This window comes from Cibotium barometz, chromosome 61 (assembly GCF_041138505.1).
Source record: "Cibotium barometz isolate CiBa-2024 chromosome 61, ASM4113850v1, whole genome shotgun sequence".
In the NCBI taxonomy this organism is placed as follows: Eukaryota; Viridiplantae; Streptophyta; class Polypodiopsida; order Cyatheales; family Cibotiaceae; genus Cibotium; species Cibotium barometz.
The window spans coordinates 12,042,079-12,061,358 of record NC_141106.1 but is presented as its reverse complement, the minus strand read 5'-3'; the positions used below and the strand labels follow the sequence as shown (position 1 = coordinate 12,061,358).

Below are 19,280 nucleotides of genomic sequence, written 5' to 3'. Positions count from 1 at the left end.
GACCAACAAAAGAGGGTGCTGACACACACCCTATTACATTGCAAGCATTAGCAAAATGCACTGAGAAAGAAGAAGGGAATGCTACCCTATCAATAGAAATGAAGGGGATACGTACACTTGCCATCCTAGATAGTGGGGCAAGAGTTAGCATAGCCACAAAGGACATATGGGAGAAGTGGGGAAAGCTAGCACTAAGAAAGAAACGCATGGTCTTACAATTGGCAGATGGAAATTTAAACAGACCCTAAGGACTGTTAGAGAATATAGAGATGACCTCTTGTGGGGTTACTTATTATCATACCTTCACTATTGTAGAGTTTGAAAAAGATCCAAGCTATGAGGTGATTCTTGGTAGACCCTTCATGCATCAGATGCACATGATACAGGACTAGGTTTTGGATATCTGTACCTAAGGCACGATAATGTCATTACAAGGATTAACCTTCAAGACCACACCTATAGAGATGTCACACATTCTCCAACAGAAGAATTTGACTCTGCATCATCTGCTCTAACAAGGAAGGCTATGTCCTCCCAAGGCGGATCCAAGAGATGTATGGTTATGTGATCACGGACAATATTCATCTGGTATAGGCAAGGAACAAATGAGAAAAGAGGTAGAAGATGAAGCCTATACACCTCTCCCATTTCCCGACGACACCATAGACCCTTATGAAGGGTTTCACATACTAGCCACATTAGATACGTCTGTTTTGCCTAAGCAAATGCAATTCTATGATAAAGATGCCTATGATGTGATTCCTCTCTCTTTTGAGAACTCTCTCTCTCATCTCATCTCTGAGAGAGAGAGAGGGCTCTAAGCAAGACAAGCCATGCTTCTCCCTCTCTCTCTCTCTCATAGTTTTGAGTGAGGGAGAAAGAGAGAGAGAGATAGATAGACATATAATCTATTAACATCCACGAAGGCCAAATATGACCTTTAAGATAAAAAACCATGATGTATTACATATCTTCATGCAGTGTAGTGATACTCTTGTGATGTGCAAGTATAGCAATTGTGAATGTAGCAATGGATAGGCCGTATAAGTGTGGGAGATGAAGGAGTTGATGGTATGTACCTTTGTGAAGAGGTGTGGAAAAGGCTTGCAGATATCGGTGTAGGCGGGGCATTAATTGAGGGTGTGATATTTGGTTTCCTGAACTTGCATGTGGCAAGATGTGCATATACAGAGCAATTCCTCTCTTGTTCTCCATCGACCTGTCTCACATCAAAGAGGGTGGGAGCTAAGGTGAATTGTCGCCAATGTATGAATGGTCGAGATGGGGATGGGGCTCAAGCATGTAAGGGTGGTACAAGACCCTTGTTTGGAAAAGAAAGTGGTCTTATACGTGGGGGCAATGTGTGAAGTATAGTGTGTGAAGCGTGACCCCCCATGTGTCACCTACTTGTTGACACATTGCCTTTGTAGAAAAGCCTCATGGATCATCTGATTTCACAATGCCGTCACAACCCTAATGCACCTATTATCACACCTTTGAACATGATTAGGGTAAGAGTAGCGAGAGCCATGCCACAGAGTGCACCCCACTATTCTAGTAAATGCAGTCACACGTCCATGGCTAAGATGCAAAACTTTGTGCTTGAAGAGAGAGATGTTGCATCTATTGCAGAGTCAAAAAAGAAGAAGAAGGCACGTAGAAAGAAATCCTTGAAAGGGAAAATACAAATTCAGGTTCCAAAACAAACATTGGGACAAACGAGGACCCTGTCTACATGAACAATGTGAGTGACGACTCAGAATTAGTGGCAAAACTAGGGAAAACATCATCCCTAATGTCATTGACACATCAAAACCTGCCTGGAATGCCACCATGATACAAAACACAACCTCCATGGGAAACAAGACACATTGAAACCAAACTCCATGGATAGGAAAGTGGGTAGAACACCATACAAAACATGGGAGAAACCTAAAGAGACGCAACCACATCCACTAAAACAAACACAAATAGAATCTCCAAAGGAAACACAACTTGTACACAATCAAATACAAAACCAAAAGGAGACCAAAAGTAGGAAATCAGACAAAAGAAACAGGGAAGCTACCCAAAAAATGAGATTTCACAAGTAAAACAGCTTAGGGATCTGAGCGCATGTTAAGTGAAGATGTGCTTGAGCCTATTGAAGAAGTGGAGATGCCATCTTCACCTGTCCCCTCCTCTGAGGGAAGGGAAGTGATGGCAGCCCCACTAAACATCGACAAACTTTCTCAATGGAGAATTAAATGTGGGATTACCACCAATCGGAGACATGTATAGGAGTAACTCGCTTAACGTCATACCTATTGGGGAAGAACAACTTCTGGAAGAAAACCCAGTGTTAGATAAAGAAAGATCCATAGTTGAGATACCTGTCAACAAGCTAGGTCGATATTTTGAAGGTGATGAGTCAAATGCTACTCTGCCTGTCAATATCACTGTCATAGGATTAACTGTAAAGGGAATCCTGGATGGTGGTGCGGGAGTAAGTATTATCACTAAACACTGTTGGGAATCAATTGGAAGACCTAAGCTTGACCCCACAAAGATTGTAGTCAAGATGGCTAATGGTGCAATTGCAAAACCTTTAGGAATTCATATGCCCATGGTTTTAGCCCCCGTTCTCACTCTATAAGCCGTATTTTGTCCGTTTCGAGGTCATTTCTTACCTGTTTTGACTCCTGTAAAACATGGTGGAGTCTTGGTAAGATTTCCTAGACACTTTTGCAATTTACATTGTCCTTTGGGTCCCTCACATAGCCCCAATGTACTTCCCTGCCGCCTTCTATACTTGCTTCCATGGGTTTTCTCTCACTAGAATGGCCAGTTCTATAGAGAGAAAGTCATGGTGAAGCTAATAATTCATCAAAATTAAATTTTGATGACAACATCCATAGTATTTTCTTTTTCTCTCTAGGATTTTCTCTCTCTACAATTTTAGCTTTCTACTTTTTCTCTCTAACTTTCTAATACACTCTCTCTCTAACCTTTTTCTCTTTTTTCTCTCGCTACATTTTTTCTTTTATCGTTTTTCTCTTTCTATAATTTTCTCTCTCTAATCCCCTACCCACTTTTCTCTCTCTTTGTTCACTCCCTTCTGTCCTCTTACACTCTTTTTCTCTCTCTGCCTCCCTCTCCTTTTTCTCTCTCTACCTCCCTCTCCTTTTTCTCTCTCTCTCTCTACACACACACACACACACTCTCTGCCTCCAACTTTGCCAGCGTTTGAGAAAAAAATCATTTTACAAAACATACACTTCTCCTGTATTGAAGTTTCCAATCGAAAAAAATTGAAATTTGAGCTGCCCTTTTTTAACCATATTACACTATTTTAATATTATTTTTTGCTTGATTATTCCCTGTGAATCGGAAGTTGAATCGGCTATTTCAAATTTCCAACTGGCATGATTATATATTGAGCCACATTCCTGAACTGGAGCCGCTTGTGCCTTCTCTCTCTTTCTCTCTCTCTCTCTCTCTCTCTCTCTCTCTCTCTCTCTCTCTCCTTATTCTCTCTCCTACCTCATTTCTCTCTCTCTCTCTCTCTCTCTCTCTCTCTCTCTCTAACTCTCTCTCCAACTCTCCTTTTCTTTTCCTCTCCTCTCTCCCTCCCTCTTGCTCTCACCTCCTTTTTTCCTTTCTTCTTCTTTTTTTCTTTTTCTCTTTCTTTTTTACTTGTTCTTTCTTTTTCTAAATTTTATATGCCTTTTATATATATAATTATATATATATAACATATCCTTTTATTTTTATTTTTTAATAAAAAGGTATAGTATAATTTTTGTTAAATTAATTTATTAATTTATTTTATAATAAAAATAATAACGATAATAATAATAATAATAATAATAATATTTTTAAATAATAATAATAATAATTAATAAATTAAAAACTAATTAAATCAGCACACCGACTCAGCGTGCGCGCTGTGACTGAGTCAGTGCACTAGGCGTTAGGCATGCTGGCTCACCCAGCCAGCCTATTGGGCGTCTAGCGCCTAGCGTCGGGGGCGCTCCCAGCTAAGCGTCGGGCGCCAGCCCCCTCCAAAAAAAATATATAAAAATATAAAAATATAAAAATATATCAGCGCATTGATGTGCATTGACTCAATTAGCGCGCCAGGCGCTCAGTGCGCTGGCTCACCTAGCTAGTTTGTCGGGCATCGCGCGGCGCTGGCTGCCAAGCATCGCGCGCTAGCGTCGTGCGATTGGCTATCGTCGCCGAGGCGCTGAGAGCTGGGCTCCGGTCGGTGGCACCGGAGTCCGGCCCCCCTCCCAAAAGAAAAAAGAGGCTCCGAAGGCCTAAAAGCAGGCTGCCGACAGCCTCCCCAAGCACAATAAAACAAGAAAACAAGGAAAGCAAAAAGCACAAAAAAGAACAAAAGAAGAAAAGCAACAACGTGAAAATTCACGAAGGCCTGCATTTTTCTATATGAGAAAGAGAGAGAGAGATAAATTTTAAAGAGAGAGAGAGTGTAAGTTCAAATTTAATAAGGGAGAGAGGGGAGGGGAATTTTAGAGAGAAAGAGAGTGATTAATTTCAAAGAAAGTGGTAACTTTATGAAGAAAGTAAATGAGAGGGAGGGAGGTAACTTAGAGAGAGAGACTCTCGATAATCATTTTACTATGTACACAATAATATGAAAAAATAAAAGGGTAATTTTATTGATAAATTAATATTCTAAGGCTTATAGGTGTGATGATTGTATATTAACTTTAATCAATTTGCTATGTACACAATAATATGAAAAAATAAAAGGATAATTTTATTGATAAATTAGTACTCTAAAGCTTATAGGTGTGATGATTGTATATTAACTTTTTGGCTTGCCCTTTGGAAAGGCCTTAGTGTTCACTTGCACTTTTGCCCTAGGGAGCATTTCTAGGTGGAGTAATGAAGTAGCATGATTAAAGGGTAATTCTTTCTTTTTGTCAATGGTCTTTTTACTTGTAATTCTTTTCCATAATAGCCTTTTCACTTGTAAGAGTGCACCTTATGCACACGAGTGTTCCAGACCGGCCTACCGGCCGGTCTGTCCCACTCTTTTAAGGGCCGCTTCGTGGCCCAAAAAGACATTTATATACTAAAACGTAAAAAGAACTTTGCATTGAATTTGCTATTATCTCAACATTTATCTAGTACAACATCTCAAGGAAGGGAGCTCCCCAAGAATGTGTTATTTCAGAAATGTGTCTCAGTGTACAATTTGTGGAAAAGTTTAAATCTCAAGAAAACCTAGAGAGGTCTAGGTTTGCAAATTTAAAATAGCCTGGAATGAGTGAAAATGATCCAATTGAAATTATATGTATTTTTTTCATGTTGGTAGAGAGAGAGAGAGAGAGAGAGAGAGAGAGAGAGAGAGAGAGAGAGAGAGAGAGAGAGAGAGAGAGAGTATACATTCATTTAATGCATTAGGTGTATATTCACTAACAAAGGTAGAGAAGACAATTACACAAAGTCTTGAAGTTCAAACCTAGGTTCTGATGCACCGGATAAGGTTAAATAAGTATGCAAGTGCAGAAAGATAGGAAGCACACTCAGACACATCACAATTACACAATGTTCTTCCTAAGTAGAGAGAAGAAGAGAGAGAGAGAGAGAGAGAGAGAGAGAGAGAGAGAGAGAGAGAGCAACTACTGTCTTCTCACGTGCATCTTGTCTATAGTTATCTTTGAGGTCTAAGTTGTTGGTTCATGGTGGTCCATGTTGTAACAATTGGGTGAGTTTTCTCTACATGAAGGTCAAGGGTACGCATGCATTGTTGGTTCCTTTCAATATATAGTAGCAATTGGGCATGAACTTTCCTTACATGAAGGCCAATGATGCACACATGTAGAGAGACTTACACTACATTAGACCTGAAAGAGAGAGAGAGAGAGAGAGAGAGAGAGAGAGAGAGAGAGAGAGAGAGAGAGAGAGAGAGAGAGAGAGAGTATAACCACCTTGTTTACTTTGACCTTTGTGTCTTTAGTGGCGTTTGGTGGAGCTCACAGCTAACCCTAGACTTGTTAGTGGAGAGAGGAGAGACAGACAGAGAATCTTGCACACCTTGCCCTTTCTTGCTCCAACCACTCCTCTGCCTTACTGCATCTCACACGCACCCCTCCTCTCTAAAATGTGTGCCCTCTCTCTCTCTCTCTCTCTCTCTCTCTCTCTCTCTCTCTCTTCTCTCTCTCTCTCTCTCTCTCTCTCTCTCTGTGAAACACACAGAGAGCAAGACGGGGACTCCTCTCTCACTCTCCATGTGTTTCACATGAGCAAGAGAGGTTTCTTGGCCACTCTCCTCAAGATCCTCTCTCCTTGCCCCCTCCTCTCTCTCTCTCTCTCTCTCTCTCTCCTCTCTCTCTCTCTCTCTCTCTTGCTGCATATCCTTGTAGAGACGCAACTCATGAAGGTAACTAAGTAGCATCCACAGCCCCTGTCTTCTGATTTGTTTCTGCTTCAGCAAATTGGAGACTTCCTTTTTGCATGATTGTTGGAGTACTTCACTATCTTCTTCTTGTTTTTCTTCTTCTTATTCTTCTTCTTCTGCTCTCTCTCTCTCTCTCTTTCTCTCTCTATGTGCTACGAATTATGTTGTTGATATTGATTTCTTACTTTCCCAGCTTGATTAATGTTTTCGCAATTCATACCATGTTCCAAACAGGAGGTTTAAATCAACCATGCATGCACCCAAGTCAAACTCACACTTACCTCTACTAATTACGTTGTAGATATTCATCTCTTACTTTCTCAACCTACTACTTTTTCTCCTCTTTGTCAATGTTTTTGCAATTCATAGCTTGTTCCCAACAACTAAAATGAAGCTTAAATCAACCACACCTGCACAGTTGAACTCGCACACTGGCCTCTAGTAACTGGGATTTGTCAGATGCATGGAGGTCCTGCTCTTTTAGTACTCTCACGCGCAAGTACCATAGCTTTAGACATAAAGAAATGGAGGTCATGGCAAGAAATAGTACACAGTGATAGAACTCATAATTAGAGAGAGAGAGAGAGAGAGAGAGAGAGAGAGAGAGAGAGAGAGAGAGAGCACTAAAATCATGGAAATAGAGAGTCAAGCTTTTGCCTCTTTCTCTCTCTTATTCCATTAACATGTTGAGAGAGAGAGAGAGAGAGAGAGAGAGAGCGCTTACCTACAGGTCTACACCCCAATGGAACACACATTGAAACAGTAGGGAGATATGGCTTTGTGTTCCCTTCCTACCTTGGAGCCTACAGAGCCCGCTTAAACCTATTGTTGTTGATACTCTTGACTGTGTTACCATTGAGCTCTCTCTCTCTCTCTCTCTCTCTCACACACACACACACCTCTCTCTCTTTCTGTATACTGTGTGTTGTGAATAAGAGAGAGAGAGAGAGAGAGAGAGAGAGAGAGAGAGAGGTCCATTCTAATGGGGTGGGAGAAATGAACACAAAGAGAGAATGAGAGAGAGACCCTACCTTGCTATCAATGTGTTTGCAACAACAAAGAGAGAGAGAGAGAGAGAGAGAGAGAGTACATCACGCTCAGTGGGAGAGGCTCTCTCTGTTGCATTCTATTGTGAACACACCAAGCGCGATGGAAGCTCTCTCTCTTTGTGTTTACACAATAGAGGGAAGAGATACAGAGAGGCCCCTCTCTTTCTGGACTCTCTATGGACAAAAGGAGCAAGAGGGTGTCTCTCTCTCTCTCTCTCTCTCTCTCTCTCTCTCTCTCTTTTCCTCTATTGAGAGAGAGAGAGACCCACACACAATAAACATGTGCCACACTCATAGGTAGTTTTAGACAAATTCCCACTATAATTCCCACATTGTGAATTACGACAACATGAGCTTCTGCGAGGGAGGGACCGCATACCTAGCTAGGTGCATTTGGGGGCAGAGCATCATCAGCCTGCTTGTCCCCAACCACACCTAGCTTGGTATGCGGTCCCTTGCGAGCGGAAGCTCATGATGTTGAATACTATATGAAAAAACAATGGGAAAGAGCCCCTTTCTAGACATAGGAAAATATCTAAAACTTGTTTGCGAATGTGTGTCAACTTCCCATCAGACCCCAAACTCAATGCTGCTCATGCCTTGCCCATGCTTATCTTTATGACTCCCTCGCCTTCACTCCACCCCCAGCTCCTGCTCATGCCTTGCCCAAGCTTGCTTTTTGCTGGCACTACAGCACACAGCTCCTACTCGTCAACAAAGTCTGGACTCCTCACCCTCGCCTTGCCCATCATCATATCATCATGTTGTCCATGTAAGCACCACTGCCCATCATAATATCATCATGTTGCAGCTGCTTTCACAAAGTCACTGGATTTTAAGATGCAAGCTTAGGCCACTACATTTGGAGAGATGACCTCATGTTGCACGTCTCAAGAGGAAGATCGTTGGCATCAGCTTGTGCCTTGCTAGATGCATGACATACATATTCATAATAGCAATGCCTAATACAAACTACATATTGTTGCTTGTGTTGAAATTACAAAATCACATCTTTACTTGCTCATCTTCACTTTGTTGTATAAATCCTACAACAATCAATGCATGTACAGGTCATTGCAATTTCGGATGGGCACGCTCATACATTGATGATTAATTTGGAGAGAGAGAGAGAGAGAGAGAGAGAGAGAGAGAGAGAGAGAGAGAGAGAGAGAGAGAGAGAGAGAGAGAGAGAGAGAGAGAGAGACAATTTCTTGCGGTAGATGGATCAAGAGCTTTTTCTCAAAAGGTAACATAGAGGGATCATTTGTGAGCTACGAGGAGGAGGTGGTTGTGGAGAGTGCTAAGATAGGGTTCATCCAAGCCTCCTCTATGATCATTTGAGCTCGCCCATCAAACCCCCTTGCTCCAATTTGACCACTTGCAAAGGGTGCATTTGCTTGTGTATTGCATGTGTCACCCCATTTTCTTCCCAGATATCTACACTCATCTATATTCACACAGGGGAGGGGGGGAGTTGTGTCCTCGAGGGAAGGGTTGGAGAGGTTCCTTTGAGGTGCTTACCTCCACAACCTATCACGACTGCAAAAGCAATAAAGACTTCACCACTTGCATAATCAATAGAGATTGATTGAGAGATATCGTATAAATCATAGACAAAGAGAAAGAGAGAGAGAGAGTCGACATAATATTGAGGGTTGGAATGGCCAACCACCCCCATAGGGCTTTTGTATTACTTGTGGCTTACATAAGAGCTTAATACAACATCATACTCAAGGTGGCCTTTTGAACATAACCATAAACTTAAGACAAGTCTTCTAACATAAGAAGAATTATCTCCCTTATTCTTTGGAGTATATTCTTCATCCTTTTGATCATGCCAACAACAAGGTGGCCTTTTGATGACATAACATAGACTCAAGAAGAGTCATCTTCATAAGAAGAACTGCCTCCTTATTCTTTGGAGTCTCTTCTTTATTCTGTAGAAACATCATGGCAACATAGAATTCTTAGAAACATAAACCATACTTTCCTTTCGAAGAACTATACTTACATAGTTCCATGCATGCCATCATGCAAGGACAATAGCTTCGTTGCAATCTTCTCCCGAAAACATTTTAGCCGAACAAAGATACTATTGCAGAACTAATTAAACATCAATTAATCATAAACATGATACCATATATGCATAGAGCTTGCTAAGAGCTTTGATTTGAGTCCGGGGTTGAGCAATTCTGAAATCCAGAGCTCAAGTTATGATAGTTCTCGTGAAGGGGTATCTTACAGCAGCGACAACCTCCTTTGAGCATTTTTCCCTAACAAAGATGCCGTTATAGAAATATACAAACATCAATGAATCATGAAAGAGTTACTATAAATGCATAGAGCTTGCCAAGAGCTTCGATTTGAGTTCGAGTTTACCCAATTCTGACAATCGGAGCTCAAGATATGGCTGTTTTCGTGAAGGGGTGTCTCACAGGAGCTAACCTGCTCTTCACCTTAATAGAAAAAGCAAGGGTGCTGCTATTTTTAGCAGAAAGGGGAGGAAAGGGTGGAAAGTGGCCATGCATGGCTTGCATGTGCATGCATGTGGAGGCGCCTCATGTTGGGGAGCAATTTGGACCATCCCCTTCACCCTTAGGCCCTCCATTGACAATAGTCCACCTCCCCCAGTCCATGTGCCCATGGTTTTAGCCCCCGTTCTCACTCCGTAAGACGTATTTTGTCTGTTTCGAGGTCATTTCTTACCCATTTTGACTCATATAAAATATGGTGGAGTCTTGGTAAGATTTCCTAGGCACTTTTGTAATTTACATTGTCCTCTGGGTCCCTCACATAGCTCCAACGTACTTCCCTGCTGCCTTCTATACTTGCTTCCTTGGGAACATGAAAATTCCATTGTGAAGAGCTTGATGGGCTACTCATGTAATGTCATCGTACGTGCCTTCTCTAAGTTTAGCAAGGTTGATATGCTATGTGAGAATGCACAGCTCATCTAGATCTTGCACAGGGAGCACATAATATGAGTACAATCACCACAACATGACTCGCTGCTCTATGGCAGCCGATTTAGTTCCAGCATATATGTTGTGAGAGAGCTATTAGAAAAATTTCAGCAGATCAGTTATCCTTTTTTTTAAACTTAACCCACAAATGTGAGTTTTTACAAAATGCGATAACTCGGATGCAAGAGAAGTCCATATCCCTAATTAACACTACAGATTCTGGGAACGATAAGCAAATCAAAAGAAACCTCAAGAAAAAGAAACCAAAGAAGGGTAAAATGAAAATCAATGACACAAAGAATGACTCCTTGACCCTTAAGAAGACCAACAATGTTGCAAATGACTATTTGTTCTCTGCATTCTTTCCAAATGAATTACTTAAGGCCCCTAACAAACAGGTCACCAAGGAGAGCCCAGTACTTGTAAATGCACAAGCTCCCAACGCCCAACCAAAAAATAATAATAATAATAATAAAACCTACATGAACAAGCCTGGTATTTATCCAACATCTAAGGCAAAGCTTGATAAGGCCTCACATAGGGCACTTAAAGCACAATATAAGCGGGGATTTGCACATGAGCCAATTTCGAGTTCTAGAAAGCCCCCAATGAGTAAATACTGAACAAATAATACCATAAGGGCAAGGCCTAAATGTGAGAATGACGTACAAAATCTTTGGGAAAGGCCCTTCCCCCACTAACCGATGCAAGAGGCCAAAATGTGGCAGATAAACAACTAAACCAAAAAATCACACATGAACAATTTACTACCCCTCCATGCAATGCCCAACAAAGTCCTAATTTTTTAGTTAAGGAAAACTATCCCATAAAGGCCAAATTGACACCTATTCCTTGCCCTTTGGGCACCCAAAAAAGGGACATGTAGGGAGGGTGGGTAGGGAAAGTAGTATCTTTTAGTGTGACTAGCTCACTATATTCCCAACCACAATAATGAGACTATACCAAATTAACTCACAATGTATGTGCCCAATCAAAAGTGTCCAATTTTGTCAATACTTAAATTGATATGCTCACTTATAAAATATATAATAGCTTGTTGTATGACCAGTCAAGCTGCGCAACAGGGGTGCTATGTTGTGAGCCGATGGATCTACTCCACCTTCTCGCAAACACAAAGAATACGCGAATATTCTACATTAAGCTTCTCGACATATATAATGTGTGTAAGCGGTCCACTAAGCTTTTGTATATGTATATCTATGTGAGAGACACAGAGAGGAAAATGTCTAGCTTTGGGCTTTAATAAACAACAATATCTATTATATACTTTTCATAGCCTTCACAATCTAGGTATAGTTCCTCCATTTTCAAGTATCTTCATCTCCTTGAGTTGTTTGTTACCATTACTTTCCTATCATTTTTCAAAAATGCTAAAATGATGCGATGACCTGCAATTATTTTGGTTGTCACTGTGTGAAGTCAACAAATGTTTGCCTTTGCTGAACGTGGCGGAAATGAAAGAAGATTGTGGCAGTGAGGAATGCTTCACGTGTAACTTTTTCCCCTCAAGGACATGGCTTACTCTAGGTGCCCATTTTCTTGGGACGAAAAGTTTTCTCTTGACCACTTCCTAATCCTTATCTCTTAAACCATCATTAAAGGATTGAAAAAAAAATTATATAAGCTCACACGGATTAATAACACCATTGAGGTCATAATTAGTAATCAACATCAACAATAACCATGTAAACCAACGCATAATATACATTAACACCACCACTAATTATGTGACTTACATTACCACCACTATTGACCAAAGGTCATACGAATCAAATATGTGATGTAGATAAATAGCATTTCTAACCATGTAAATATTATACGGATCAACACTAACCATGAATTAAACCAAGCACATATAGAGAGTACATGAATCACAATGAACAACAACATTGACCATGTAGCATAATCCACATAATTAATATCTAGTCATGCACTATGCGAGTCTGTTGACAAGTTGCCATGAAACTTCAAACAAGATGATGAGACGATCTGATCGAAGGCAAGCATGCAAAGTGCTAGCATTGGATATAAATATTGCATGCAAGAATAGCATCGAATGCAAGCATTCAAAGTATTAAATCTAGTGTCGGAGTGCCTTGATAAGATGCACTATAGACCATTGGGTGGGATCGACGAAAGGCATAAATGCATAATGTTGCTTGCTCGTCAATGTTGCTTGCTTGTTGTTCAAGCTTCACATGCACCTAGCACTTGGTAGGTGTGTCATATTGCTTAAGTGCCAATGACGATGGATGTTAATGAAGAAGGTTGATTGCAAATTGGAAACTTGTAAAGTTAGGCTATAAATGGAAGATGATTTGAGTTTGGTGTTAGTGGGTTTTTTTGGATTTGCGGGTGGATTTTCAATTGGTTGTACTATCCAACAATGTACATGAAAGCAAACCCAATTGTGCAAGTTCTACCCTCCATGGGGAGCGCTCTTCCCACTCAATGGGGATCCAAAAGTAGTAAAAGGAGGGTGAAGTCGACATTGCATTGATCGTCACTTGCCTGCAATGTTCATCTGGAAACCCATATGGTCTTTTAATGTCTTTGTCATTCCAAATGGTCCATGGAAAGAAATTTCATTAAGAGATTGCCTACTACTTCATTACATAATGATATGATTTGGACCGTAGTAGATAGATTTGGCAACACGTTGGATATATTTTTATACTATGGTTTTTAACAAGCAATTAGAAAGAGAGAGACATGGGGATTATTTTAGTTATTTTTGTGTAAGAGAATCATCACCCTCTTGCAACAAGTCAACATTTGTGCCATGGTTGACAAATTGGTGGCGAATTTATCTACACAATTCACAATTATGAGTATCCTTGTAAATATACACTATGTTTTCCTGGTACAATATGCAACTCATTGAAGGGCACTATTGGAAGTGTCGCTCACGCTTGGGGGGTAATGGGTAAAAGCCTAGTTACAAAAATTCTAAAGCCACCCAAGAGTGTGATGTGCTGAGAGACTTTTCTCTCACCTAAACTCCAAGTGGGACATCCACCATTGGAGCCTATCTTTTTGGAGCTAAGTTTTTAAGAGTGTGAAACTCAGCGAACCAATTTCAAGGTAAATACTCTTAACAAGTGGCTTCTGATACAAAAAGATCTATGGGTTTCATCATGTGCCAAAGCCTGGACAATGGCCCCCATTGCTTGCCCCTTGCATGATTTAAAAAAAGAGAAAAATATTTGGTTTGGGATCACAAGGTGTGTGTGGGAAGCCACACATGACAAGTCGGACTCGAGTGGAAATGGCTACATTCTTCTTTAGTGTGTTGACAATGAAAGGAACAACAAGGAGATTATATAGACTTGGTTACTAGTCATGCCCTATGTACTATCTACTAGATAGTGTTTTGGGAGGGAGGGGACCTCAAAGCTGCACTCTTTGTCTTGTAGATCGATAGTTTACTTCTATTTATAAGAAGTCTAATATTAATGCTAACACTATGGACTATCTAGTTATTATGTAACTTATTTAAAAGAATACAAACTTTAACTAGTAAATCAATCAAATAGATCACTATTAACAATTAATAGAGAAGCCGAGGCCATACCTCAACCCCTAAGAATGATATATAATTGAAAAACAATATATATATATACTTTATAGAAATTTGTCGTTTATCGTTGTCTTTGCTCATTAATAAGAGTTTCAGAACTTGATATATGAGAATAGAGAGTCTTCTAATACCTTCTCTTACGATTGAAATCATCCGATCATCCCCAAGCTTTATCTCCTCTTACTCGTACTCTGACTTTTCTCTCTTTCGAAGGTCTATGGCAAAATAGTCTTCTCTTATGCAGGACTACAGCATACTATTCTTTCTTTAAAAGAAAAGCTATGGAGTTTTGGTCTCTTCCTCCGAAAGACCATATCAATCTAACCTTCTCTTCTAAGAGATTAGATAAGAATGAAGGGATATATACATCTCAAGCTCTAGGATTACCTTAAGGCTACTTGTTGCCTTCTTACAGTTTTCCCTATGTAGAGACCCTGATAGAATCAGCAAATTGTTTCGGTGATAACTCTCTAATAAAAACTCAGAATATGGTCGTATAACCAGTTCAAAAGAATCGGAAGGCATCTAGTTTATAAGCTATTGTAAGTAGAATAGGCAAAAACATCTGTATATAGCCGCAAACGTGCCATCTTTAGAAACGCGTTGCTTTTCTACATTTTTAGTATGCATGGACTCAAAATATGTAAAAGTACTCTAAATATGACCTCTTAACCTAAATTCAAATTTCTATTTTTGGAGATACTTATCTCTTAATATAACTATTCTTGTCTCCTTATTTCTTTTAGGATTTTTGGAGTTAATATTTTTATTCTAACACTTTCCTAATGTTTCTAGCCTTATTGTCTCACTCTTCTCTAAGTGCACTCTCTTTCCTTCTTGAAATCTATATTAAGAGGCACATACATACATGGCTTGGGAGGGACCTTACATGAACAAATACAAAAGCATTAAGCAACAACAACTGGCAGTCACCATTGGGAAGAAGGTAGAGGATGATGAGGCACTAGCAGTGCTTCTGAAGTGTAGACAAGGGAGAATATGAAAACATTGTGGCAACCTTAAAGAATGTACCAAAATTGAAGTTGCATGAGATAGAAGGAGATCTACTAGAGCAAGAGAACAAAGTCAAAGAGAAGAAAGGGTTGGACCCAACAATTGGAGAGGAGAGAGCATTCTACACCACCCGAGAGGAGGATTCTCACGAGGACGAGGATGAGGAAGAGGCAGGGGGAGGAGGAAGGACCTTCGCTTGCCACAACTGTGGGAAGCCAGGACACATGGCTAGAGACTGCTACAGCAAACCAAATGAAAAAGAATCGACATCGGCAAACTTCATGGAGACTCCTAAGATAGAGGAGTCAGGACATCTTTTCTGAGAGAAAGAGAAAGAAACCCCACAATCCAATATACCCTGCCCCAATAGAGTAAAACCACCGATGATGTAGGCCATGTGGTAAATGTATGTGTGAGCACTTTAGTCAAGGTCACGGGCACTTGTAGTAGCCTTGGAGACATAGAGAGAGAGTGTCAAGGACTATGAGTTAGGGACTTGAGGCACTGGTCGGCGGGCTACCAAAAAGTAAGAGGGAAACTTGGTATAGGGTCTAGGTGTGCTAGAATTATCCACTTGAGGGGAGGTGTTGAAATAATGCAAGTGAATGGGTGTGTGCATAGGAACAAGCCCTTAGCAAGAGACTGTAAAAGGGAGTCTGTAATTGAGTGGGTAGCAGTGAAAAGGTGAGAGGTATCTACTGATAAGAGAATCAAGGGTAGCATGAGTGAATATAGGGGTGTGGAAAGATTTTAGGAAAAGGTGCTCCTAGATGTAGGGGAGGTGGCACAAATCAAGGAGAAATCAGTGGGATTAGATGCTTGGCATCTTGTGGATGTACAACCTATAAAAACTGAGGCATTGGCCTAATGAGAAATTGTTGGTTTTTGTTCATTAATTAGGGAGCTAAGTTGGCAACGGTGCATTGTGCAATGACACGTGAGTTCTAAGGCATAATCAGCTTGTCAGGGCAATATGTAACATGAAAAACCAAAGTCTTCCAATTTCGAAATGATGTGGTGGTAGTCACTAGAGTCGGTTGGAACGTAGTTGGTCTAGGATGTCCCATTATACCTTTGGTGTTATTACTGCTTGCTATGAAGCCATACCTCATATAAAGAAAGATAGAATTATTGAATCATTCTACAAGATAGCCCATTCTTTAGGGTTCGTTGCCTTTAACAATCATTTTGAAGGTTCCTTGACACTTTCTTAAAAAAACATAAACCAAACTTCCTTACCTTTCAACAAATGTACCTCATCATTGCTACAATATAGTATCTAATATCATAAAAAAAGAAAAATTGAGGTGGTATACGACTTGTACATCTTAAGGTATGCGTTTAGAGACTGACATGAAGCCTTTAAATCATCATTTAGATTTATTGATGACGTATTTTAATTAACAACAATTGTATTCTTGATTTTCTCAATTCAAATGAAGCCATTTTGGATGACAACCCAAAGTGGATACTACCACTCAGTATTATCACTAGCAAGCCCACACAAATCATTGTGTTGAAGACTATTGTTGCATCTCCATTTCTCATTACTTCAATCACACTCCTAAGACCATACCTTGGATTTTTTAATTTTTCCATTACATGGAAGAAAGATAAATCAACCTTAAAGAATGTCATGTGAGAAGCTATTTGAATACGAGGGAAGACATACTTTGTGAGTGTGCGAAAGGGGAACCCCACATTAAAACAACCACCCCATTTGAATGTGAGGGAAGACAAACTTTGTGAGTGTGTGAAAGGGGAACATGAACACTCCCACAAGAAAGGTAAAATAAATGTGTGCGCGCGCGCGCACGTGTGTGTGTGTGTGTGTGAGAGAGAGAGAGAGAATTTATGTATAGATAATAGTCAAACATGCATCAAATCTAAAGGTATCTTCACTCATGTGTGCATGTGCATAGCATGTGCATGAGCGACTGTGTCTATATAAAAAATCACAATCAAACCTGTGCATACATGAGTGAGTGTGTCTATATAAAAGATCACAGTCAAACCTGTGCATGCATGAGTGTGTCTATGTGGATACTACCACTCAATATTATCACTAGCAAGCCCACACAAATCATTGTGTTGAAGACTATTGTTGCATCTCCATTTCTCATTACTTCAATCACACTCCTAAGACCATACCTTTGATTTTTTCAGTTTTCCATTACATGGAAGAAAGATAAATTAACCTTAAAGAATGTCATGTGAGAAGCTATGAATAATAAATATTTGAATACGAGGGAAGACAGACTTTGTGAGTGTGCGAAAGGGGAACCCCACATTAAAACAACCACCCCATTTGAATGTGAGGGAAGACAAACTTTGTGAGTGTGTGAAAGGGGAACGTGTGTGTGTGTGTGTGTGTGTGTGTGTGTGTGTGTGTGAGAGAGAGAGAGAGAGAGAGAGAGAGAATTTATGTATAGATAATAGTCAAACATGCATCAAATCTAAAGGTATCTGCACTCATGCATCAAATCTAAAGGTATCTGCACTCATGTGTGCATGTGCATGTGCATGAGTGAGTGTGTCTATATAAAAAATCACAATCAAACCTATGCATACATGAGTGAGTGTCTATATAAAAGATCACAGTCAAACTTGTGCATGCATGAGTGTGGCTATGTGAAATCTCACACTCAAACATGCATCAAATAACCATGTTTATTTTTCTTTTGTGAGGAATACAACAGACACATTGTTTTTTTCTCCCCTTTGTGGAGTGAGGGGGGTCACAATCGACTTCCCCTTTCTTCTCCACATCATCCTGGAGAAGAAAGGGTGTCACCTTATGCACCACCCAACGACTGTCCCCATGCAAGATCATAAAGGTTGAGTTACTTTTTCATGAAAGAGAAAGGGTGTCACCTTGGGACCATTGTCCCCACCCCCTATCAAATCTAAAGGTTAGGAATAGGACAGGTATGGACTTACTTTTTCATAAGAGAATCAAATTATCACCCAATTGAGTAGCCCTCTAAGGCTACTTAAAGGCTACTTAAGGCACCCAGATATTTACATGGATAAGCGTGGTGAGCTTGAATGCACTAATTGGACCGCCTAGGTGTGTTTCCTTGGTGATTGGGGAGAGGGTAGCAATTTTATCTGGTTGTCAAGTCATTGGTGCGAGTGTGAATTTGCGTGCTAGGTTCTGATCGTATTATTATGCCTATTTAAAGTATCTTACGCATAAGGTTTCTCGCTGCCAATTCGCTTAATTAATCCGGATTAAGTCCTATAGTTCCTGCATAATCTCTCCGCTCACCTTCTTCTTCTTCTGCTTCATATTCCCAACAATCGCAATGGCTTCTTGTGGAAACGACGATCGCAAGTGCTGTCCTCAATGCGGCTCCCAGGCTCCCTGCGAGTATTATTTTGAAGCTTTCCATTGATTTCATTTAATGTATAATTAATGCGCATGCAATGAGGTTAATTCTTCATGTATCGTTTTCAAGCAGCTGCGGCAACAACACGGTGATGGATGGAAACCGTATGAGCACGCAGTACGTAGATTTATCTAGTTTTGCGCCAGCCAATGCCCTTGTTAATTAACAGCTTCATTACTGTGCTCAATTACAGCTTCATTAATTTAATCAATCGTTAATTCTAAACCGTTTGCAGGACGGAGGCTACGCCTGTGGGTGCCGATGTTGCCAAGTGTGCCAAGTGCGGGAGGAGCTGCCAAAGCGAGAACCCCTGCACGTGCGAACAAGGCACGGAGGGTGTCAAGCGCACCGATGCTTGCAACTGCGGGGCTACTTGCACATGTAGCCCTTGCACGTGCTAAATCATGTGGCTACTTGGCACATGTAACCGCCTAAAGCTTGCGACTCTCTACTTTTGTATACCGTTAATGTATATATAAATGAGAGATATGTGAGGAGTCCACATTTAGCTTCTTAATATTATATATATATATATATATATATATATATATATATATGAGAGATATGTGAGTAGTCCACATTAAGCTTCTAAATATTATATATATATATATATATATATATATATATATTTGTGTGTGTAAGCAGTTCACTAAGCTTTTGTATATATATATGTGTGTGTGTGAGATCTGGAGACACAGAAAAATGTCTAGCTTTGGGCTTTAATAAAACAACAATATCTATTATATACTTTTTAAAGCCTTCACAATTGAGGGTATCGTTTCTCCATTTTCAAGAATCTTCATCTCATTGAGTTGCTTGTTACCATTGCCAATCAATTTTGGAGAAACT

General features: G+C 40.2%; 1 protein-coding gene across 2 annotated transcripts in view; it reads left to right on the top strand.

The window, feature by feature from the left end:
• Nucleotides 1-19,180, top strand: part of LOC147604551 (metallothionein-like protein type 2, MT2-22) — an 80,022-nt gene extending 60,842 nt beyond the window's left edge. The window contains exons 1-3 of one of the 2 annotated variants that reach the window (XM_086794659.1): nt 18,116-18,412; nt 18,504-18,548; nt 18,667-19,180. In XM_086794659.1, the coding sequence (XP_086650785.1) occupies nt 18,348-18,412; nt 18,504-18,548; nt 18,667-18,832 (276 nt within the window). In that variant the 5' untranslated portion in view covers nt 18,116-18,347 and the 3' untranslated portion in view covers nt 18,833-19,180. Of the gene's footprint in view, nt 1-18,115; nt 18,413-18,503; nt 18,549-18,666 lie in introns of those variants that run through there. The other variant, XM_086794661.1, reaches the window with a different exon arrangement.
• Nucleotides 19,181-19,280: the final 100 nt, after the last annotated feature.